The sequence below is a fragment of the Otolemur garnettii genome, unplaced genomic scaffold, assembly GCF_000181295.1.
Source record: "Otolemur garnettii isolate 467f Iridium unplaced genomic scaffold, OtoGar3 scaffold00042, whole genome shotgun sequence".
NCBI lineage: Eukaryota > Metazoa > Chordata > Mammalia > Primates > Galagidae > Otolemur > Otolemur garnettii.
The window spans coordinates 5,451,498-5,473,026 of NW_003852437.1; the positions used below are offsets into that span (position 1 = coordinate 5,451,498).

The 21,529-nt window shown below is 43.5% G+C and overlaps 1 protein-coding gene across 1 annotated transcript; it reads left to right on the top strand.

Moving 5' to 3' along the window:
- The first annotated feature begins 493 nt into the window (after positions 1-493).
- Positions 494-20,952, top strand: FUCA2 (alpha-L-fucosidase 2). Its single transcript, XM_003790330.3, has 7 exons — positions 494-730; positions 5,918-6,105; positions 9,522-9,861; positions 11,185-11,395; positions 11,610-11,800; positions 17,590-17,698; positions 19,648-20,952. Exons 1-7 carry the CDS (start codon positions 525-527, stop codon positions 19,786-19,788), a joined length of 1,386 nt encoding a protein of 461 aa, XP_003790378.3. The 5' UTR covers positions 494-524; the 3' UTR covers positions 19,789-20,952.
- The last annotated feature ends 577 nt before the right edge of the window (positions 20,953-21,529 follow it).

Consider the following 21,529-nt stretch of genomic DNA (forward strand, 5'->3'; position numbering starts at 1 on the left):
CTCTTGGAATCTTATCTGATACAAATTCTGGTTGACAGCCACAGTTGGAACACACCCGGAGCTGCAGAGCTGAGGGGGCTGATGCCGAGTCTGACAACAATCTGGGTCACTCTCTGCTCAGGGACTCCCCTGAGGTTCCTGCCTTGACCGCTGTGTCAGTGGTTTGGACACGTCCTGCAGCCACCAGGGCCGGTCAGTCTTTTATTTCTCTCGGGCAATTTCTGCAAGGGTCGTGCACAGGGCCCAGGCCCAGCCTCACTTCCCCCAGCAAAGCCACAGACTGGCGTTTAAGTTAAGCAGCCGCGGGGCTGGCTTGGGGGTAACACTGGCCTCGTTAGTTATGCGGGCGAGTGATGCGGGCCGGCCTAGGTCCATTCAGCTGTGGGACAGAGGCCGCTCCCGCCCTAGAGGGGGAGCCTGGCGCGTCCCCAAGGACAGCGGGTCAGGTGACGGCGGCGGAGCATACTCAGCCGGCGACGCGGAAGGGCAGCGATCCCGCGGTCGAGCCAGCCTGCGGAAGGGACATGCGGGTCCCGGGGCTCCCCGCGCTGGCGCTGGCGCTGCTGCTGCTGTCGCCGCCGTGCCCCGCCCGGCGCGCCGAGCGCTATCCCCCCACCTGGATGTCGCTGGACGCCCGCCCGCTGCCCGAGTGGTTCGACCAGGCCAAGTTCGGCATCTTCATCCACTGGGGCGTGTTTTCCGTGCCCAGCTTCGGCAGCGAGTGGTTCTGGTGAGCGCGCGCCCCTCCGGCTCCTAGGACCCCCACCCCGGCGTCTGCAGCCGGAGCGCTCCCTTGTCGGTTTCTCTGTCCCGGCGCGGGTTTTAACCTCTTCTGGCACTTCCGGTGTTGGTTGTAAGGTGTCTTGTCTCAGGGGCGCGTTCAGGGTAAACTGAATTTTTCCGCCGTGTGACTGCAAGAGTTTTCAGACACACTATATATGGATCTGAATTCTCAGCTTCTTCCGAGAAGATTCTTCCCACATTTCTTGCGCATTTCAAGTGGTAATCACATTATAAGGTCGAGCAACTCGGGAAATTATTTTGCCTGGGGTCAGAGCGTGTGCAGCGACTCAGACCTAATGTCCCATCCTTGTTCTGCTGCGACCTGGCGATTTGCAGTCGTTCTGGGTGTTTGAATGGCAGAACCCCAGTACGGTGGAAGTTATGGGTGAGTGGGCGTCTGTTCATTTTGAACACATTTTGGCTCTTTAATGTTAAAATGTTGCCGTGGGACTCTAGGACCTTAAACAAAAAAAGATTCTAGAATGATACACTAAAGAAAGTCCGGTTTTCAAATTGTCATATTAGGGGGTGCTGTACCAAAAACTGAACTTTAGATCGGAGCTTGAGATCTATGTAAAATATACATGTAATCTCTTGAACTGTTATGCATATCTTTCTGATTAAATCCTTCAAGTATTTTTTTCAAGGTAGAAGTGTTATCAAATATATTCACCCGTATATGCACATGTACACATGTTGGGTTTCCAGGGGGCGGCCTGTCCCCCCAAATGTCAGCGTTTCAGGCGCCGCCTGTGTCCTTGCCTCTTGCAGTGCTCTTGAGGGAAAAACGAAGACACCCCACAGTAAGGCAAGAGTGAAACAAAATTTACTGTTGGAAGAGAAAGGTAGGTTTACAGAGTAACAGTTTACACAGAAGGATACGTTCACCAAACGGACCTCCTTTGCCAGAGCAAGTAGACAAAGAATCCCAGGGTGAGGGTGGGGTTCTCCTCTCTATTGCCCAGTTTAGGGTTTATCTTGTGATTTGGAGGTCACCTTGGAACTAGAGCATGTGGATTCCCATGAGCCTCTCTGAGAGTCCCTGGGGGAGTATGGGCCACGTGATATCGTCTTAAGGCTGTTCCAGATCACTTTCAAGATTCTGTTGCACCTGTTATTAGGCTAGAGCATCTTCTCTAGTCTTTTACAGTTGGCCTGATTAGCAGATTGGTAGGGTGTACCCTCTGCCCCAGCTGTGAGCAATCACTTGGGACTGCATAAAGGTGGGCGGCACCATGATGGCAGCATGGACTCTCAGCCCTGGTCCTCTTTTCCCAGGAGACCTGTTCCTAACTAACTACCTAACACACACATATATATTCTTAAGTAAAATAAAGCAATTAAATGAGTATTTATTTAAATCTACTTCATACTATTAAGTAGCATACATCCAAATTATGTATACCATATATAGTAGACACAATACAGAGTATGAACTATATATTATATTAACATTACGTAGTGTATACACAGTACCACTTTCTATTGTAAGAGCAGAAAAATTACTTCCATCCACTGAGAGTCCTGGTTGGATCCAAAAGTTAAATTGACACATTGGGGTTAAATGGTGTGGGTGGGCTTAAAGGATGAGTTATTCTAACAAGGCCTAGTGTACAGTATTCTTTTGATCTCTACTTTCTGTCCTTGAAAATAAAGATATTGTCTTTCCTTCTGGTACAGAGTGCCTTTTCACTCTCATGCTAGAATTTCATCATCTGACCCCCCCACACAAGAGGGACTCTGTTGCTTCAGGTAGAGTTCGATGGCATCATTAATCATCATAGCTCACAACCACCTCAAATTCCTGGGCTTAAATAATCCTCCTGCCTTAGCCTCCCAAGTAGCTGGGACTACAGGAGTGCACCACCATGCCTGACTAATTTGTTTCCATTTGGTGGGGGCTAGGGAAGTGGGTGAGGTTTGGTGTCTCACTCTGGCTCAGGCTTATCTCCAACTTCTGAGCTCAAGCAATCTGCCCACCTTGGCCTCCCAAAGTGGTAGGATCACAGGCATGAGTCACCACAGCTGGCCTCATCTTAAGAAATAGCACAAAAGTCAAAGTGCTTTTCTTAGACCTGCTAGATTGCAAGTGCTTTAACTTATAAAATAGACCAGAATAGCCTGTGTTAACTCCTTTATTACAAAGAGATTGACTTCCTCCAACCAGTAACCTCTCTTATTAAGTTAGGCCAGTTAATGTAAAAGAACAGTATAAGCTAAGGAGAATTTTTCGTATACTAAAAAAATCAACTTGTAAAACAAGGGGCTTCCTATGCCACGTATTACCAAACCTACTTTGGAAAGCTGTTATAAATATTTTATGTTTTGGGCCACATCAAATTGAATAAAAAGGGTCTTCTTCCTGTAGCAGGTACCTTGGTCACTGTGACCATTTGGACAGACTATGTTATGGCCCATTAATTCACTTCCAAGAAACACGGTAGGCAGTGTCCTTCCTGATGCACTTGAGCAAGTTTCACTGACTCAGGTTACTGGCGTTGTGCGAGGGCTTCACTGGTTTCCACCCACGCGGGTTTTATGTTTCTTGACTTTTTGTGTATCTCAAAAATTGGGAATCACCCAAACATATCTGTCTCACAAAGATGTTACAAAGCCTTATTTGTATGTTTTGGGCCGAGAGGCATTTTGAGTTTCTTTTTGAAATGTTTCAGATTAGTGAGCTACACAATGAACAGATTTTCTCCCCCTTAAATTGTATCTTATTTGATAGTATCATTTTGTTCAACCATGAGGATTAGATAAATGTACATCAGTGTGGAAAAAGAATCTGACATTTGTTAGCTGAGAGCAGAGTGCTCTGCTAAAACAAGCCAGCAGATTTGGGGTCATTTTACTCTTTGCTGTGATGAACTTCATTTTCTACAAATGAACACATGGGTGTTTGTTTTTACAGAGAACAATAAAGACACTTCTCATATTAAACAATATATGTGTAAAATACAAATGAGTCCTGATGGTCTAGAAGTGTGTTGACCCTGTTGAAGATCCTTAATGACCGATGGTCTCCCTGTGTCCCTTCTAAATCTCTGCTCCTCACCCACAGTTTGACTTTTGGGGAGTCAACAGCAAAGACCAGTATATCTGACTGTTCTTAATGGCAATTAAATGCCAAACACTATATAAACAACGAACTTTTTACTCTAAGTGCCTTTCTTCTTTCCATCTCTTTTAAAATGAATTTGTAGTCTATCCTCTGGGACAGCATGCAGGATCAAATTAGATACTAGAAGAAAACAGAAATTCCTTATCTTTGCTCAACTTTCTGGTTGTCCCAGTTTCTCTTTTGTGGTATAATTTATTTTTTAATTTCCAACTTCTTTTTACTTGCAGTGATTTTTTTTTTTTTTTTTTTTTTTTTTACGTTTCAGATCTATTTGAGGGTACAAATTGTGATGCAATTTAAAAAGTTAAAAACGCATCATGGATCAGTTAGGGTAGTTTCACTTTCGGATATCAAAAACCCCAAATAAAAGGAATAATAAGAGGGGCTTATTTTATCACATAGAAGAAAATTAGAGCTATTGTTTCATTGATGAAATCAATGACCCAGGCCTTTTCTGTCACCCTCAGCCTGTGGACTTGTCCCTTCATGAAACAACCCATCACGTGATGGAGGCCAAGCATCATAACCGAACATGATCTTGCCCAAAGGTAGCCAGGCCTCTTTTCATTGGGAAGGAAACCATTTCTGGAATCCCCCAAGTCAGGTTCTCTTCAAGTTCTACTGGCCAGCCACGACATGGCTATGATGGAACACTGAGAAAGTATGGGTGTGACTTTTGGGCCAGCAAACAACAGTGCCTGCCACCTATGTAGCCCACCCTTAGTGATGTCTTCTCCGCCAGAACAGCCTCCTGACTGATCATCGTGGGGATGTAATGCTGACTAGGGATGCGCTTATCCTGTAGAAACAGTCTTATGAAAGGACTGGTGGTTGAAAAAAACGGGAGGGTCTGTCATACGGTTTGGATATACTTCATGAGAATAGTTACTGTTGTGTTCATCTGACATGTTGTAGGCGTTGTTTTCTTTAGGAAGCCTTGCTTAAATAGTTTAGGTTCAATACACTATTGTGGAGGATGAATTCATATGACAAGTAATCCCAGCCAGGAGCGGTGGCTCATGCCTGTTATCCTAGCACTCTGGGAGGCCGAGGTGGGTGGATTGCCTAAGCTCACAGGGACTAGACCAGCCGGAGCCAGAGTGAGAGCCTGTCTCTAAAAATAGCAGAGTGTTGTGGCAGGTGCCTGTAGTCCCAGTTACTTGGAAGGCTGTGGCGAGAGAATCGCTTGAGCCCAAGCGTTTGAGGTTGCTGTGAGCTGTGACACCACGGCATTCTACTGGGGGCAACAAAGTGAGACTGTCTCAAAGAAAAAAAAAGTTAGCATCTTCCTTGTAGCTTCTCTTTTTGTGCCCTGCTCTAAAACTCGTTCTCTGCTAGACCACAGTTAGATGCAGGTTAGGTTTTATGCATATAGTCTCTGTCTAAAAAAAACAGTCGCACTTTTTCACCCTTAGTAGACTGCCATGGCGTCACAGCTCACACCAACTTCCAACTCTTGGGATCAAGCAGTTCTCTTGCCTCAGCCTCCCAAGTAGCTGGGGCTACAGGTGCTCACCACGATGCCTGGCTAGTTTTAGAGACCAGGTCTCACTCTAGCTCAGGCTGGTCTCGAATCTATGAGCTTGGGCAATCCACCCAGCTCGGCATCCCAGAGTTTTAGGATTATAGGCGTGAGCCACCTCATCTAGCCTAGGCATATAGTCTTAGCTTTTGGAGTCCCTGGACACGTATGTTATAAAGGACAAAACATTAAGACACAGCCTACATGTTGTGACTTACACGTGAAGAATTGAGGAAGAAGGGGTGGCCGGCTTGTCTAGAATGCTCTAGTTGATGAGCTAAGTGGCTTCCCTAGTGACAAAGATGGATATTGAGAGGGGAGTTCTGGTTTGCATCATCTTCTTTAAAGCCAGGTCTAACTAAGGAGGAGCTGAGAAAGGATCTGGGTAATACTGTGTTTGAACAAGGGGGAAAATGCCGAGGGACCTGGGCAATGATGTAAAATGGTGATGAGCTGGTGTTCCTGTGCTGTTCCCTTCCTCTCTGTAGGTGGTATTGGCAAAAGGAAAAGAGACCCGAGTATGTGGACTTTATGGCAAAAAATTACCCTCCTGCTTTTAAATATGAAGATTTTGGACCACTATTTACAGCAAAATTTTTTGATGCCAATCAGTGGGCAGATATTTTTCAGGCCTCTGGGGCCAAATACATCGTCTTAACTTCCAAACATCATGAAGGTGAGTAAATACAGTATATGAAGACACCAAAAATGTTAGGAAATAAAAACAACTTTTTTTTTTTCAAGAAGAAACTAAAGCAAGGGCATTCCTATGAAATCACAGTTTTCCCTTAGGAACCACTGTAATTGGTGGCTGATATTTGCTTATAATCTAAAGACCACCAAATTGAGAGATATTAGGGATACAGAAAGATGGTATTCTCCACATGACAGAGGAAAGATGGTGACATTTTATTCTGTGCCTGTTTAATAATATTTCTAAGATTTAATTAAAGATATTTGAAGGGGCATGTGGGTCGCACCATCAGAGTTTATAACTGAACTGCATTCTTTGGTTTCTCTTTGTAATGCATTCTGGGAGGGCACCCTGCGGGGTCATTTGTCGTTTCGCATCATTATCAACACACCTGACCGAGCTTTTGGCCAATTCTTGTTTGGTCAAAAGATGTACATGGTGGATGAATTGCTAATGATGACAGTGACACAGACCACTCGAAGGGAAAGGATAATGGCACCATAATGGTGTCCAGAAATATCAGAAGTGGTGGAAGAATATGTGAAAGGAAACACAGGGGCCCAGCATTAATGGGATGGATTCCACCACTGCCGCCTCGGTAGGTGTAAGACCAACAAATTGTTGTCCCAACTACACGTTGATTCATTACAGTTTCTTTGCATGGCCAGTCTTTGCCGTGGTGTAAGAAATTTGGCCTTGTTGTTTTCTCCAGGGAGGGGAGCACAGTAGGAGGGGGGACCAAAACCAAAACTCTAAATTTATCTGCGAATGCTTTCCCCTTTGACCACATTCTGGTGGCTTCACGATTGTCTGCTACAGGTGTTTCTCCTGCTGAGATGGAGATTTATAAAGTGTATCTGTTGGAGGCCATGTTGATTTCCTGATGTCTAGCAACTTCCCCAAGCTGTATGGCACAAGTATTACGTAGTGAATTTATTTAAAAAAAAAAAAAAAAAAGACCTGAAGTGTGAGGACAGATGATAGAGCTCATGTTCATTCGTTTTCTGGGTTTCGTGTGGTCCGATGTTTCCATTGCTTCTGGAAAATGCACTGCAAACCTCAGGAAGGACGATTGCTGTGCGCTTACGTATGGTGGTGATATTAAAATGAAGACCCATGTGGTTTTAGCACTGCCTGACATTAAGGCCTGTCAAGTTGGAAAATTTTGAATGTGACTTTAAATATTGACACTGCTTTGAAGCTTACCACAAACATCTTTGGCATAAGAGTGAGCTATTTTAAAAGCTTCTTAGAATCAATCTTAGTTTTGTCCTAATTTATAAGAGTAAAGTGTTTCAGCAAAACTCTCTTATGAAAATCTATTTTCTTTTTTTTTTTTTTTTTTTTTTTTGAGACAGAGCCTCAAGCTGTCCCCCTGGGTAGAGTGCTATGGCTTCACTGCTCACAGCAATCTCCAACTCCTGGGCTCAAGCGAGTCTCCTGCCTCAGCCTCCAAAGTAGCTGGGACCACAGGCGCCCGCCACAACGCCTGGCTATTTTTGGGTTGCAGCTGTCATTGTTGTTTGGCGGGCCCAGGATGGGGATTCAAACCCGCCACCTTAGGTGTATGCGGCTGGCGCCTTAGCCGCTTGAGCCACAGGCGCCGAGCCTGAAAATCTATTTTCAAAGCTTCTTTTAGATATTTGTGATCAGTATCAAAGCCCTTACGTCTCTAGGCACTGACTGAAATTTTTGAGACTTTTATATTATTTCTTGAGTATTTCAGTTTATAGATCTCTTCTAAGATGCTTCTATAGAACAATCAGCAATATAAATGCAAATTCTTGTTCAAAATGAATTATTTCAAAGTGTGTAATGGTGTACATTTCTTACCCATTTAGTTGGTAGATTATTCACTTTGGGTAATTTTATTTAAGAAGAAGAACATCTAAGCTTTTGACAACACTAGGATGAGATTATACATGATTAGCATATTTTAAAGTACAGAAATACAGGGTTATACATGGTTAGCATATTTTAAAGTACTGGGAAACACAGGGTTTCTCAGAGGTTGCCCCTAAAGTCACCATACATGGGGAAAATGGGAAATTGTTGCTAAATGTGCCTTTATTTACAAATATTCATTACAAACTTTACAAAATATTCTCTACATGTTGGCCAACTCTACATAAAATTTTGTAATGAATATTTTGTAAGTAAAGGCACATTTAGCTACAATTTTCCATTTTACCCATATATGGCAACTATAGGGACACTCTATAGTGTCTTTTAAAAAAATTATTTATTTATTTATTTATTTTAGAGACAGTCTCACTTTGTTGCCCTCCGTAGAGTGCCATGGCATCACAGCTCACAGCATCCTCCCACTCTTGGGCTCAGGTGATTCTCTTGCCTTAGCCTCCCAAGTAGCTGGGACTACACGTGCCTGCCACAATGCCCAGCTATTTTTTTGTTGCAGTTTGTCTGGGGCTGGGTTTGAACCCACTACCTTCAGGGTATATGGCCAGCGCCCTACTCACTTAGCCACATGTGCCACCCTTTGTAGTGTCTTTAAATGAATAATCAGGCTAAAGGAGATTCACTACACCTGAATCACCAGTGTTCTAAGAATCACGCTATAATAATATAGCCAATCCTAAAACCATGCCTCAGACTGCAGTCTTTGATTTAGAAGACAAACAAGAATAACACAGGAGCACATCTCTGGGTCTTCATCACGAATAGCAGTGGTCATTGCTTAGTTTGGTCAGTGTGGATGATGTTACCATTTCAGCTGTGATCTGGTATTGTTGACTGCTTGTTGTATATTATGCCCAGAGCTAGCAGCTTGCTGAGGACACAGCAGGGGGTTCCACAGACAGGGTGCTAGCCCTTAAGGACCTTAAAGTCTTAAGAGAGAAAGTACTGGAGATAGATAGATCAGACCATATAGAGCTTTGGCATTGCCTGAAAGTTGCTTTCATAAACCTCAGTCCCACTTTGTTAAAATTCTCTTTTGTATTCTTTGTGCCACAGAAGATATCTTCAGGGAATCAGTGGAGCAGAGATCACAAGATCATTTTAGCTGACGACAGGATAGGCAGAGGTCCTGAGCTCCTCTGGGGGAGTGGGTGGGATTAATCTGGGTGGAGGTCATGAGGCTGTTGTAGCTGAAGATGGGATTGCCCCCAAATGGGATGATGGGATTAGAACCCTTAAAAGTGCTGTGCTTCTGCACAGAAGAGGGAATTTCAGTTTGGACCATTGTCTGCCATTTCATTCTCCTCCAAAAAAGGAAAAAGATCTCATTTGTTTCTCATACAAAAGAATCTATATGAAAAAGATTGCCATAAATCAGGTGTTTGTAGAAGTGGTTTTATATACATCCCTTTGTATAGGTAGGAATTTACTAAAATAAAACTGATGTGCTTACAAGGGTATTTGCTATAATTTTTCAGGCTTTACCTTGTGGGGTTCAGAGTATTCCTGGAACTGGAATGCAGTCAGTGAAGGGCCGAAGAGGGATGTTGTCAAGGAACTTGAGGACGCCATCAGGAGCAAAACGGACCTGCGTTTCGGCCTGTACTATTCCCTTTTTGAGTGGTTCCATCCGCTCTTCCTTGAGGATCAATCCAGTTCATTCCAGAAGCAACAGTTTTCAATGTCTAAGACGTTGCCTGAGCTCTATGAGTTAGTGAACAAGTACCGGCCCGAGGTCCTGTGGGCCGATGGGGATGGAGATGCCCCCGACAGCTACTGGAACAGCACGGGCTTCCTGGCCTGGCTGTACAATGACAGGTGTGTGCACAGTCACATTGGGGCAGTTACCCCTAATGCCCCTAAGATATTTATAACGTCGTAACTCCCCTATTTCTTGGAATACTTCCTTTTAGGCTTACTGATGGTGTGATGGGGGAGGAAATCATTGTACACAACACTTATTAGATATTTCAATATTCACTCAAATAATCAAGAGTAAACAAATCACAGCTCAGTAAAATACAACTCAGTCTGATTTTGAAATCAGAGTAAAAAAAATCACAAGATCAAGAACTTTGATGTGTTAATTTTGTGGGTCCCCCTTTTATCTCCTACTCCTGTGTTTCTGGCCCCTGTCGGGGATCACTCTGTTTATTCATCATTACTTCTGAGTAGGTGTTTTTTAATCCCCTAGTTGGGGCTTTTTGCCGCCCACTTGTCCCTTCTCTTTGCTAATCGTGGCTGCCCCATGAACCTCACCCTCGTCTGTGCCTCTTTCCTTCAGCAGCAGCGCTGACCCTCCTCCCATTCTTTCTTGTTGCTCCCCAGCATGTCCCAGGCTCCCCGTTACAACTGTCAGTTCTGACTGGCTTCAGCTCCGGGGAGCACATTTCCATTTGTGCCAGAAGGCGCCTGGCATTGTGCTAGGAAGTTAGCCTACCTTCTCCTTGTGATTCCTGGGCCCGCACAGGGCACAATACAAATATTTGGGAGAACTCCTGAGACTTAAAATAGCAGTGTCTCCAGGTACTTCTTCCAAGGCACAAGATGGGGCATCATCCACTTCAATGTGTGAGTGAAAACTGTCCCCTGGCTAACCGTTCCACCTGCTATGATAAGTATTGTTGCGGGCGTGTTTCACGTAATGCCAATAGTGGATTTTTCTGAGATTTTTATCCCTCTTAAGCATAACCGTAAGAGAAAGAGAAGAGCTTGAACATATGTATAAAATTATTTAGTCAGTGGAAAGCCAAATGTCTTGAATGTCAGTTCAGCTGTGGCTACATTCACAATATCGGGGGGCCTCAAGTAATAGTTTAGTACTCTTATAAGTGCTGTTTGTGTTGGGAAGTGGGCTAAGTGTTTTATATAAATTATTATTGTTCTAATAGTAGATGAAGAAGTTCATTACAGAAAGGTTAGGTAACTAGCGCTAGGTCTGGGAGTCAGAATGTTACAGAGCCAGGACTCTAATCAACCCAGATGTATTTGTCTTCAGGCCCATGGGCTTCCCACTATGTTGTGCCATGGTCCCTTTTCAGGAGTATATTTCAGTTAGATTTCTTTTCAATGACATGTTATTTTATGTAAAAAACATATATATTTTTTTTTTGCTTAAAACAGTTATACTTTTCATTTCAGCCCAGTTCGGGACACCGTAGTCACCAATGATCGTTGGGGACTTGGTAGCATCTGTAAGCACGGAGGCTACTATACCTGCAGTGACCGGTATAACCCAGGACATCTTTTGCCACATAAATGGGAGAACTGCATGACAATAGACAAGTTTTCCTGGGGCTACAGGAGAGATGCCAGAATTGGTGACTATCTTACAATCGAAGAATTGGTGAAGGTACAGTCAAATTCTGGTGGTTATTATTGTAAAAATCTTAATTGTGTGGTTGTGTGGGAATTATTTCTTATAATTTATATAGCTCAGTAGCCTACAAACACAGGGTATTATTCTATCCTCTGTGCTTACTTGTCCAGAGACTGACTATACACACACTCATGGATTAAAGATGGAATTGTTTTATCTAAGAACTACATTATTCCTAATTTTTTAGCAACTTGTGGAAACAGTTTCCTGTGGAGGAAATCTTTTGATGAACATTGGGCCCACACTAGATGGCACCATTTCTCCAATTTTTGAGGAGCGATTAAGGCAAATGGGGACTTGGCTAAAAGTCAATGGAGAAGCTATTTATGACACCCAGACTTGGAAAGCCCAGAATGACACTGTCATCCCGTATGTGTGGTAAGTTACTCATGTTACCAAGTGCTATTGGACAGAGTAAGGCATTTAACATTTCTTAGAGACATAAAGAGACGCATAAGATAAAGAGAGAAATCGGGTGAATGCCTACCTATACAAAGCACTTCCCAAACTGTGAATTAGCAAGTCTTTGAACACTTATTTTTTATAAAATTGAACTGAAATCATCTCTAGCTATCTCCTACGAGTGATAAATTTTGGTGACATATCTCCTAATGGTGACAAATTTTACCTAAAAGTAGTCCGCTCTTAATGAAAATCATAAGCCATTTAGACCTGGGGGAAAATGCCTAATCAATGGTTACTTTAAAACAGACACTACCGTTCCAGTCAGCTCTGTAAATTCCAACTTTTGTAGATGTCGCATTTCATCAAATTAGCAGGCGAGAGGTACCCAAGGGCAGAGACAATACTAGATTAAAAATGGGCCAAAATAAAGAGGATTCTGGGAAGATGTTGAAATACAAAGTACCAGGAATCTGTCTCCCCACTTAGACAATAATTGTACTGGTAAAATTTGTTGGATGGCCGATAAGCACAAGAAAGATACTCAACTCATCATTAGAGAAATGCAAATCCAAACGATGAGATACCATTTCATGTCCATTAGCACAGATGCTACAAAACCCAGAAAATAACAAGTGTTGCTGAGGATATGGAGCATTGGCGTCCATATGCACTGTTAGTGGGAAAACAGTGTGGCAAAAATTAAACACAGAACTGTTGTATGATCCAGCAAAGCCTCCAAGAGAGACTTGTTCACTCTGTTCACAGCAGCATCATTCACAGTAGCTGACATATAGAAGCAACCCATTGACAGATGGATGGATAAATGTGGACTATCCAGACAATGGAATGTTATTCAGCCTTGAAAAGGAAAGACATTCTGGCACATGCTACAAGCTGGATGCCCATTATGCCAACGGAAATAAGCCAGTCGCAAAAAGACAAATACTATGTGATTTCACTTACATGAGGTACTTAGAATAGTCAAAACCAAAGAGACAGAAAGTAGAAGGGTGGTTGCCAGGGGCTGGGGGAAAGGAGGAAAGAGGGAGTCACTATTTAATGGATGCGGAATTTTAGCTGCATGAGCTGGAGAGTTGTGGAGCTGGGCGGTGGTCACGGTGGCAGGGTATCATGAGGGTATTTTATAGCACTGAACTGCATACTTAATTTTATATGTATGAAAGTAAATGTAAAAATGAGAAAAATTGGCCCCAGATTATGGCATTGTTTTAATTTATTTAAAAACTTGTAACTTGTTAATATTATTCTGATAAATTTAAACTTGAAGTGTCTTTGAGATGCATAATGCCAACTTACTCATTTGTCTTTCAACTAATATCTTCTTTAAAAGTCCTGCCTCAAGCCTCTCTCTGAGCTTGGGTAGGTTCTGTGTCCTAATGCGTATCTGAATCAGACTTTGTAAACGTGACAGTTTCTGATGTAGGGACTTAACATATATATAAGAGTAGTTATTAGTAAAGCTCTAAAAATCCACCTTCTGTCAACACTTCAGTGTTGCCTGATCAAACGTAAACCAAATGATTAGACTCAATATTCTTCAGTCTACTTCCTTTATGACTTTAAACAAATTGTCCATCCATTGAAGAAATGAAGTAAGGCAATCTGGACAGAAGCAAATAATTGTGGAATTTTAGGATGTTGGATCTGGGAGAAGCATCATGAGAACTCAGTATCAGTCTCCCAGGTTACAGAGGATAGGTGAAGTATGAACTTGGAATTTGCTGCTGTACTTGTATTTGAACACAAGGGTGTCCGATCTGAGACTTCACAACCATTAACCATTGTCCTATTAAGTGTTTATTTTGATAAATATAAAAGCCAAAATATTAAACATGGTTGATATAGGCAGGAGTCTGGCTCCTGTCAGCTTCCGTGGCCCGAGTGGCCGTGTTCTCCCGCCCCACTCCAGGGGCTCCCGGCCCTCAGGTTCATCGCGTGTACCCACACTCCTTCTTGAGGTCCTCTGCAGATTCCCTGGAAAGCCTTCAAGAGGTTAGCCTTGGCTTCCTATCCTGAGAACCACTCTTAACCTGGTTCTTAGTGATTTTATTATGTATATTCATAGTTCTTCTAATTCACTGTACCCTTCTCTTGCAGGGATCTTGCCACTGTACCTTCATTACCCCTTCCTTTGGTCAGACCCGTTAGGCCTCGCACTACCAATCCCTGCACCCCTGCCATCACTTCAGTTTGAAGCATCTGATAGTCAGCTCACTCCACAAAGCACTTCAGCCGCAAAAGGGCTCTATAATTCAATGATCCCACCACTTTTAACCCTGTCGCCTTTTTCTGTCCTCCTCCTCTCCTTCCAGGTCAGGTTCCTGGCCCGCCCCTCACGTACACCCTCAACTTACTAGCCCTCTCTCCCTTTGTCATACTCACTCGGCAAAGCATCGGCTTTCGTTAAATTCACCTCTACTTATTCAAGCTTGCCCCAGACAGATAAATGTCAGAAACACACCCCCATACCCCCCCCCACAGACATAAGTACATATGTACATACTCAATATAACATTATCTCATTCTTAGCTTTAAGGCCTACCCTTGTGTCCTGGATCCCCTCTCAAACCTTTCACCCAAGAATGTTACAGCAATCCCTCCCTTTTGCTTCTCATCTTCAGTTTCTCCCTCTTTATTAGATCCTTTCTCATCAGCATTTAAACATGTGATTTCTTTCATCTTAAAAAAGTATTCTTGGCTCAGTGGTTAGGGTGCCAGCTACATGCACAGGGGGCTGGTGGGTTCAAACCCAGCCTGGGTCTGCTAAACAAACAAACAACAACAACAACAACAAAATAACTGGGCTTTGTGGTGAGTGTCTGTAGTTCCAGCTACTTGAGAGACTGAGGCAAGAGAATCACTTGAGCCCAAGAGTTTGAGGTTGCTTGAGCTGTGACAATGGCACTCTACCGAGGGTGACATAGTGAGACTGTCTCAAAAAACCCAAAATAATAATACTCTTTTTCGTAAGGGGATGGGTTGCATCCCACTCTGTCACCTGCTAGTATGGAATGGCATCATCATAGCTCACTGTAACCTCAAACTCCTGGGCTTAAGCAATCCTCCTGCCTCAGCCTCCCAAGTGGCTGGGTATTACAAGTGTGTGCCATTATGCCCGGTTAATTTTCTTTTATTTGTTTTGTAGAGATGAGGGTCTTTCTATGTTGCTCAGGCTATCTTGAATTCACAGCCTCAAATGATCCTCCTGCCTGGTTCTCCCAGAGTTCTGGGATTTACTGACATCAGCCAGTGCGCTCAGCCTGAAAGTGCTCTTTTGACCTTAATTATACTCCCACCCACCTTCCCATTTCTCTCCTTTCCCTGATAGTAAAACATCTTGAAAGAATTGTTTTTACTTGCCATCTCCAATTTCTTGCTGCCATTTTTCTCCTAACCCTTCCTCCCGATGGGCTTCTGCCCCTACACTCCACAAAGTTCCTGTGGCCACGGCTCGCAGAGATGTCCTTTGCTAAATCCGGGCCTTAGTTCCCAGTTCTCCTCTTCGGAACTCTCTGGCAGCATTTGACTCTGTTGATCACTGTCTCTCCTGGCTTTACTGTACCTGGTTGCTGTTCCTTCTTAGTCTCTTTTGCTGATTCTACTCATTTCCCAAACTCCAGATCTGGGGCTGAGTCCTTAGACTTCTCTATTCTTAAATTTACTTTTGACACAGTGCAGTGGTGTTAGCCCAGCTCACAATAACCTCAAATTCCTGGGTTCAAGTCATCCTCCAGCTTCAGCCTCCTGAATGGCTGGGGCTACAGGTGCCCACCATCACACCTGGTGAATTTTTCTATTTTTAGTAGAGACAGGGTGGAGTCCTATTCCTCCTCAGGGTGATCTCCAATTCCTGACTTCCAAGGATCCTCCTGGCGGGGCTTCCCAGAGTGCTGTGGAATTACAGGTGTGAGCCTTCTCTATTTATCTTAATTCCCCAGGTTATTTCTTCCATTTTCACAGCTCTGAAGCCACATTGATGACCTCCTTCCAAACTCCCTCCTTGACGTTTCCACCTGTGTGCGGAAGACCTGACTGTAAACTAGCCCCACACCTGGTCTTCCCATCTCAGCTAAGGGCTGTCAGGGCAAAAGCCCTGGAGCCCTTAACTTCCCTTTTGTTTACGTCCACAGCCAATCCAGGAGAGCAGATGCCATCAGCTTTGTCTTTGAAGTCCATCCAGAGTCTGACCACCTCCCGTCCTCACTCCGGCAACCCTCAATCTCCTGGTTTCCCCTGTGTCACACCTGCCTGGATTAGTTCAGTCACTGCTTGACTGCTCTCTGTTTCTTCCCGCCCCTTTGATCCCTTCGCCACAAAGCAATCAGAGTAAACTTATAAAAAGTCACATTAGGCCACGCCCATGCTCTAACTCCTCTGATGGCTTCTAGTCAGAGAAAGGGCCAGAGGAGGCCTCATTTAATCTGGCCCTTTATCTGAGCCTCTGATCTAATCTGCTGTCTCCTCTCCTTCCCTCTCTGTTCTTCAGCCGCTCTGCCTGCCTGCACGGGGCTCCTGCCCTTGCTGTCCCCCTCCCTGGAAGGCTTTCTCCGTTGCCCTCCCCCCACCCAATGCCAGCTCTTCTCATTCTTCAGGTTTCCTCAGTGCCTTAGTGAAATCTTTAAAATGCTAGTCATTGTTTAAAAACTAGAATCTCAAGAATGGAAGAAAAAGTACCCAATGTACACAGCCCTACTATGGAACTAATTTATAGCTTTCATAGGAAAGCTATGACCCAATTATAGCCCAAAATATGGGGAAAGGGGAGAGGGAGCAGGGAGTGGGGGGAAGGTGGAGGGAGGGAGGGTGATTGGTGGGATCACGCCTTTGGTTCATCTTATAAGGGTACATGTGAATCCTTCTAAATGTAGAACATAAATGTCTTAACACAATAACTAAGAAAATGACAGGAAGGCTCTGTCAACCAGTTCGATGAAAATATTTCAAATTGTATATAAAAACAGCACACTGTACCCCATGACTGTATCAATGTACACAGCTATGATTTAATTAAAAAAAAAAACACAAAACAAAACTAGAGACACAGCATTGAACCAAGACAGGAAATACCTGTTGACTAACTGAATGGATAAACGAATCCTGTTTTCTTGGTGGTGCACACTCCTCTTACCTTTTCCTTTGTTCTCATTCATCCTTTGCGTCTCAGATGCAATGTGGTTTATTTGGAGAGGCTTCTGATGCTAATCTAAAGAGATCCTATTGTTCTATCTCTCAATTTCCCTTTCTTTCACAGTGCTTATCAAAAATCACACTTTCATATTATTTGGATGATTCTTTAAGGTTGAGCCTTGCCACTAGCTAAGCGCCTTAAGAGCAAGAACGATGTGTTTTGTTTTCTGGGTGTCCCTAGCCCTGAGCACAGTACCAGACACAGTGTTGACACATGCGCGTCTTATCCTGTTGGGTTACCACGTATAAAAACCTGGCTCAGCCCACGGACGGCCAAAAGCTCCGGCATGGCACCCCTTTCACTCCCCCTCTCCGGTTGCCAGCCCTGTGAGAGCATCTGATGAACAGGGGCTACTGGCCCAGGAATGTCTTTATCTCCTGTTGGTGTTGGGGGAGTGGAGGCGGGAGGAGCTATTTTTCCTCCCCTTCTATTAAGGGGAACATTGTAAATATTTACTACACAGAAGTATCTCTGTAAAATAATTGCAGACCTGACCCATAGTAATGAGAAACGTGAGGTGACTACGCTTTTTAATTTTTTGTCTTTTAACAAGGTACACATCCAAACCTAAAGAAAACCGGGTCTATGCCATTTTCCTTAAATGGCCCACATCAGGAAAGCTGATTCTTGGCGAGCCCAAAGCTAATCTGATGGCAACAGAGGTAAGAAGGAATTTTACCTTCTTTATTCCTTGAGACTGCTGACTTAAGTATCCTGATGAAAAACATAACTTCTTAGCATTCAGGGGGAAGCCTTTTTTGTGTTCTTCATATACCTCATAAGAGCAAGTTTTAAAATGAGCTCCATCAATGGTAATGTTTGGCCAAAAGCTTTGAAACTTTTTCTTTCCCAGAAAACTAAACTGATAAAACATCATCTCTGTGCATTGCACTATAAAATGAACATTATTCTTCACAATCATTTTATGTTGTTCAAGTTCACTGCATGCATCCAAAATTAGCCTTTTCATAAAGCTGGAATTCAGATGCTTTCTCTGACACCTTACCACAGAGCGCATCTGGACAAAAGTAAGAGGTCATGACCCTACATTTGAAGTTTAGGAAACATTCTGGAGAAAGCTAAAGATCAGTTTAAATGTTGTAACCACCAGGTCTGACCTTTAAGAAATTGATCCAGGGCGGTGCCTGTGGCTCAGTGGGTAGGGCACCAGCCCCACACACCAAGGGTGGTGGGTTCAAACCTGGCCCTGGCCAAACAGCAACAAAAAATAGCTGGACACTGCAGTGGGTGCCTGTAGTCCCAGCTGCTTGGGTGGCTGAGGCAAGATAATTGCCTAAGCCCAGGGGTTGGAGGTTGCTGTGAGCTGTGATGCCACGACACTCTACCAAGGGTGATAAAGTGAGGCTCTGTTTCTAAAAAAAAAGAAAGAAAAAAATTGGTCCCTTTGGAGGTGAATTGTCCAGATGGTTTTCTTTGCATTGCCTTTCTGCATTTTATTTCCAACACTTGTAGTTTGTCAGGAAGAAAGAAGATAGAGCTCAAATCTAATGTTTAATTATAGCATAGTAGCTGGGTATAAAATTGATTCGTTTCAAATTTTATTTTATATTCTTCTTGATGCTAATGGATATAATTCAAAAGTTCATGGTTGTTTTTTCTTTTTTTTTTTTCCATTGGATTTTCTGGACAATTAAAGCTCATGGGTTTTGAATCTGATAAGCAAAGTTTTATAGTTCAAAATAACCTTAGAATATGTAGAGAACTACTTATTTGAATTAACTTAGTATCATCATTAAGACGAAGGATATAAAATAAAGAGTAACCGTCAAATGTAAAGATCAAATTTATGTATTAGGATGAGTGGAGGTTATGGGAAAAGCTGGGGAGTAGCAGTGGCTGGATGAGAGGGGAACCTTCTGCAGATATTCTGTGTAAGTGCTGGGGAGATTGGTTCCAGAATCATTTTCTCTTCAGCATTTTCTCCACTCTGACACATCATTCTACCTGTATAATTCATTTTTTGAAAAATGTTTTAACTCTCCAGCTTTATTATCATTCTTATTATTGAGGCAGAGTCTCACTCTGTCACCCTGGGTAGACTGCTGTGGCATCATCACAGCTCACAGCAACCTCAAACTTTGGGCTCAAGTGATCTTCCTGCCTCAGCCTCCCAAATAGCTGGGACTACAGGCACCCAACGTGATGCCCAGTTAATTTATATATATTATATAAAAATTATATATATATATATTTTTAAGTAGAGATGGAATCTTGATCTTGCTCAGGCTGGTCTTGAACTTCTGAGCTCAAGCAGTCCACTGCCTCAGCCTACCAGAGTGTTAGGATTATGGCGCCAACCACCGCTCCTGGCTTACCTTTACCATTAGTTCTTCTACAACCCTGCACATTTTCATTTCCCTCTTGAGAGTAACTTGGAAGCAAGAGTGTAGAAGCAATGGAGATGTATTGACTCAAGTGGATTAAGAGTTAAAACGCTTTGTGAATCACTAAATAAAGGTAAAAAATGAATGTCCTATCTGTAGTGTTTTTTTTTTTTTTTTCTTTTTAGAAATATCAGTCACTCCAGTAGGAAGTGAGTGAGTCAAAGAGATGCATTTGGAGATGTTTCTATGTCTGTTTTTAATTTCAGGTAAAACTGCTGGGCCACGGACGGCCACTTCACTGGGTGTCTTGGGCGTCCAGTGGCATCATAGTAGAACTGCCAAAGCTAACCTTTGATCAGCTGCCCTGCAGTTGGGGCTGGACTCTGGCATTAACCAACGTGACCTGAAGCGCGGCAGAGTGGCCGATGCTGCGGTTCCGTCCTCAGCGAGGCCAGGCCGGCTTTAGAAAGCCATGAGCAGCTGAACAAGAAGAATCCAGTCATTACTGAGCCAGCTCAGCCCTTCCTCTTCCTATTTCCCCCTGCATTATCCATGTGACCATTATTTTAACTTTCCAGTGGCTCGTCCATTAAAGTCCCTTCACCTTGATTGATTTTGTTTCCGTGTGACTCAGAAGTGGAAGCTTTTTTTTTTTTTAGAGTAGGCAGGGGCGTTAGGAACTGTAAGTTACCCCTCATAATGTTATGTTGAAGTCCTAACCTTCAGTGTGACCGTACGGTGGTGCGTCATTTGAAAACGGGGATGCGTTCTGAGAGAAGCTCCGCTGTGCGAACGTCACCGAGCACACTTAGGGCACCCCGGAAGGCACAGCCTCCTGCACCCCCAGCCTGCAATCTGTACAGCACCTGCTGCCCTGAACACTGGAGACAACAGAAACACCGCATTAGCTATTTGTAGGCCTAAACACAGAGAATGTACAGTGAAAAGAGGGTATAAACTATAAAAAAAGGATACATTTGTTTGGGGCTTGCCTGGAGCTCGCGGGACGGGAAGCTGGGCGCGCAGAGTGAGTGTGCGTGAATGTGACGGTCTTGGATGTCGCTGCGCACCGCTGCAGACTTTATACGCTGCCCACGGAGGCTACACTACATTTACAGGACAATTTTTTTACTCTGCACAATTATATTTGCTAGACTTTTACATGACTGGCGGCACAGTTCGTTGATCAGCACCAGCATCGCCACGATCAGGAGGGCTATGCTGTATGACACATGGCTGTGAGATCTAGGTGACAGGAACTTCTCAGCTCCATTATCATTGTATGGGGTCACCATCCTGTATGTAGTACATCACTGTATTTGGAAGTAGGGCCTTTAAAGAGGCAAATGAGGTCAGAGAGTGGTGCCCTAATCTAGTAGGACTGATGTTCTCATAAGCTGGAGAGGAGGCAGCAGGGATATAAGAACCAGGAGGAGAGACCACGTAGGACACAATGACATGGCACCATCTGCAAGTCAAGGGCAAGATCTCTGAAGAAACCAAATCTGCCAACACCTTGATCTTGGACTTTCAGCCTCCTGAACTTTGAGAAATAAATTTCTGCTATTAAAGCTACCCAGGTTGTGTCTTTTTTTTTTTTTTTTTTTTTGTTAATATGTTGTGGCACATTCATATAGGTGGTATTATAATAAACTTGGCCTAATATATATTTCAATGTTTCTACTAATTGTCTTTTTATTTAAAAAAAAAAGGGTCTATTCCCCCAATTATAAAACTGATACATGTACACTGTAGATATTTTGAAACATACAGAAATGCGCAAATATAAAATCATTGTTTGGCAGACCACCCATAGCTCAGTGGTTAGGGCACCAGCCACATGCTCCAGGGCTGGTGAGTTTGAACCCAGCCTGGGTCTGCTAAACAACAAAAAATAGCCAGGCGTTGTGGTGGGTGCCTGTAGTACCAGTCAGTAGGGAGGCTGAGGCAAGAGAATCACTTGAGCCCAAGAGTTTGAGGTTGCTGTGAGCTGTGATGCCATAGCACTCTACCAAGGGTGACAAAGTGAGACTTTGTATCAAAAAATAAATAAATAAATAGGCGGTGCCTGTAGCTTAGTGGGTAGGGCACCAGCCACATACACCGAGGCTGGTAGGTTCGAACCCAGCCTGGGCCAGCTAAACAACA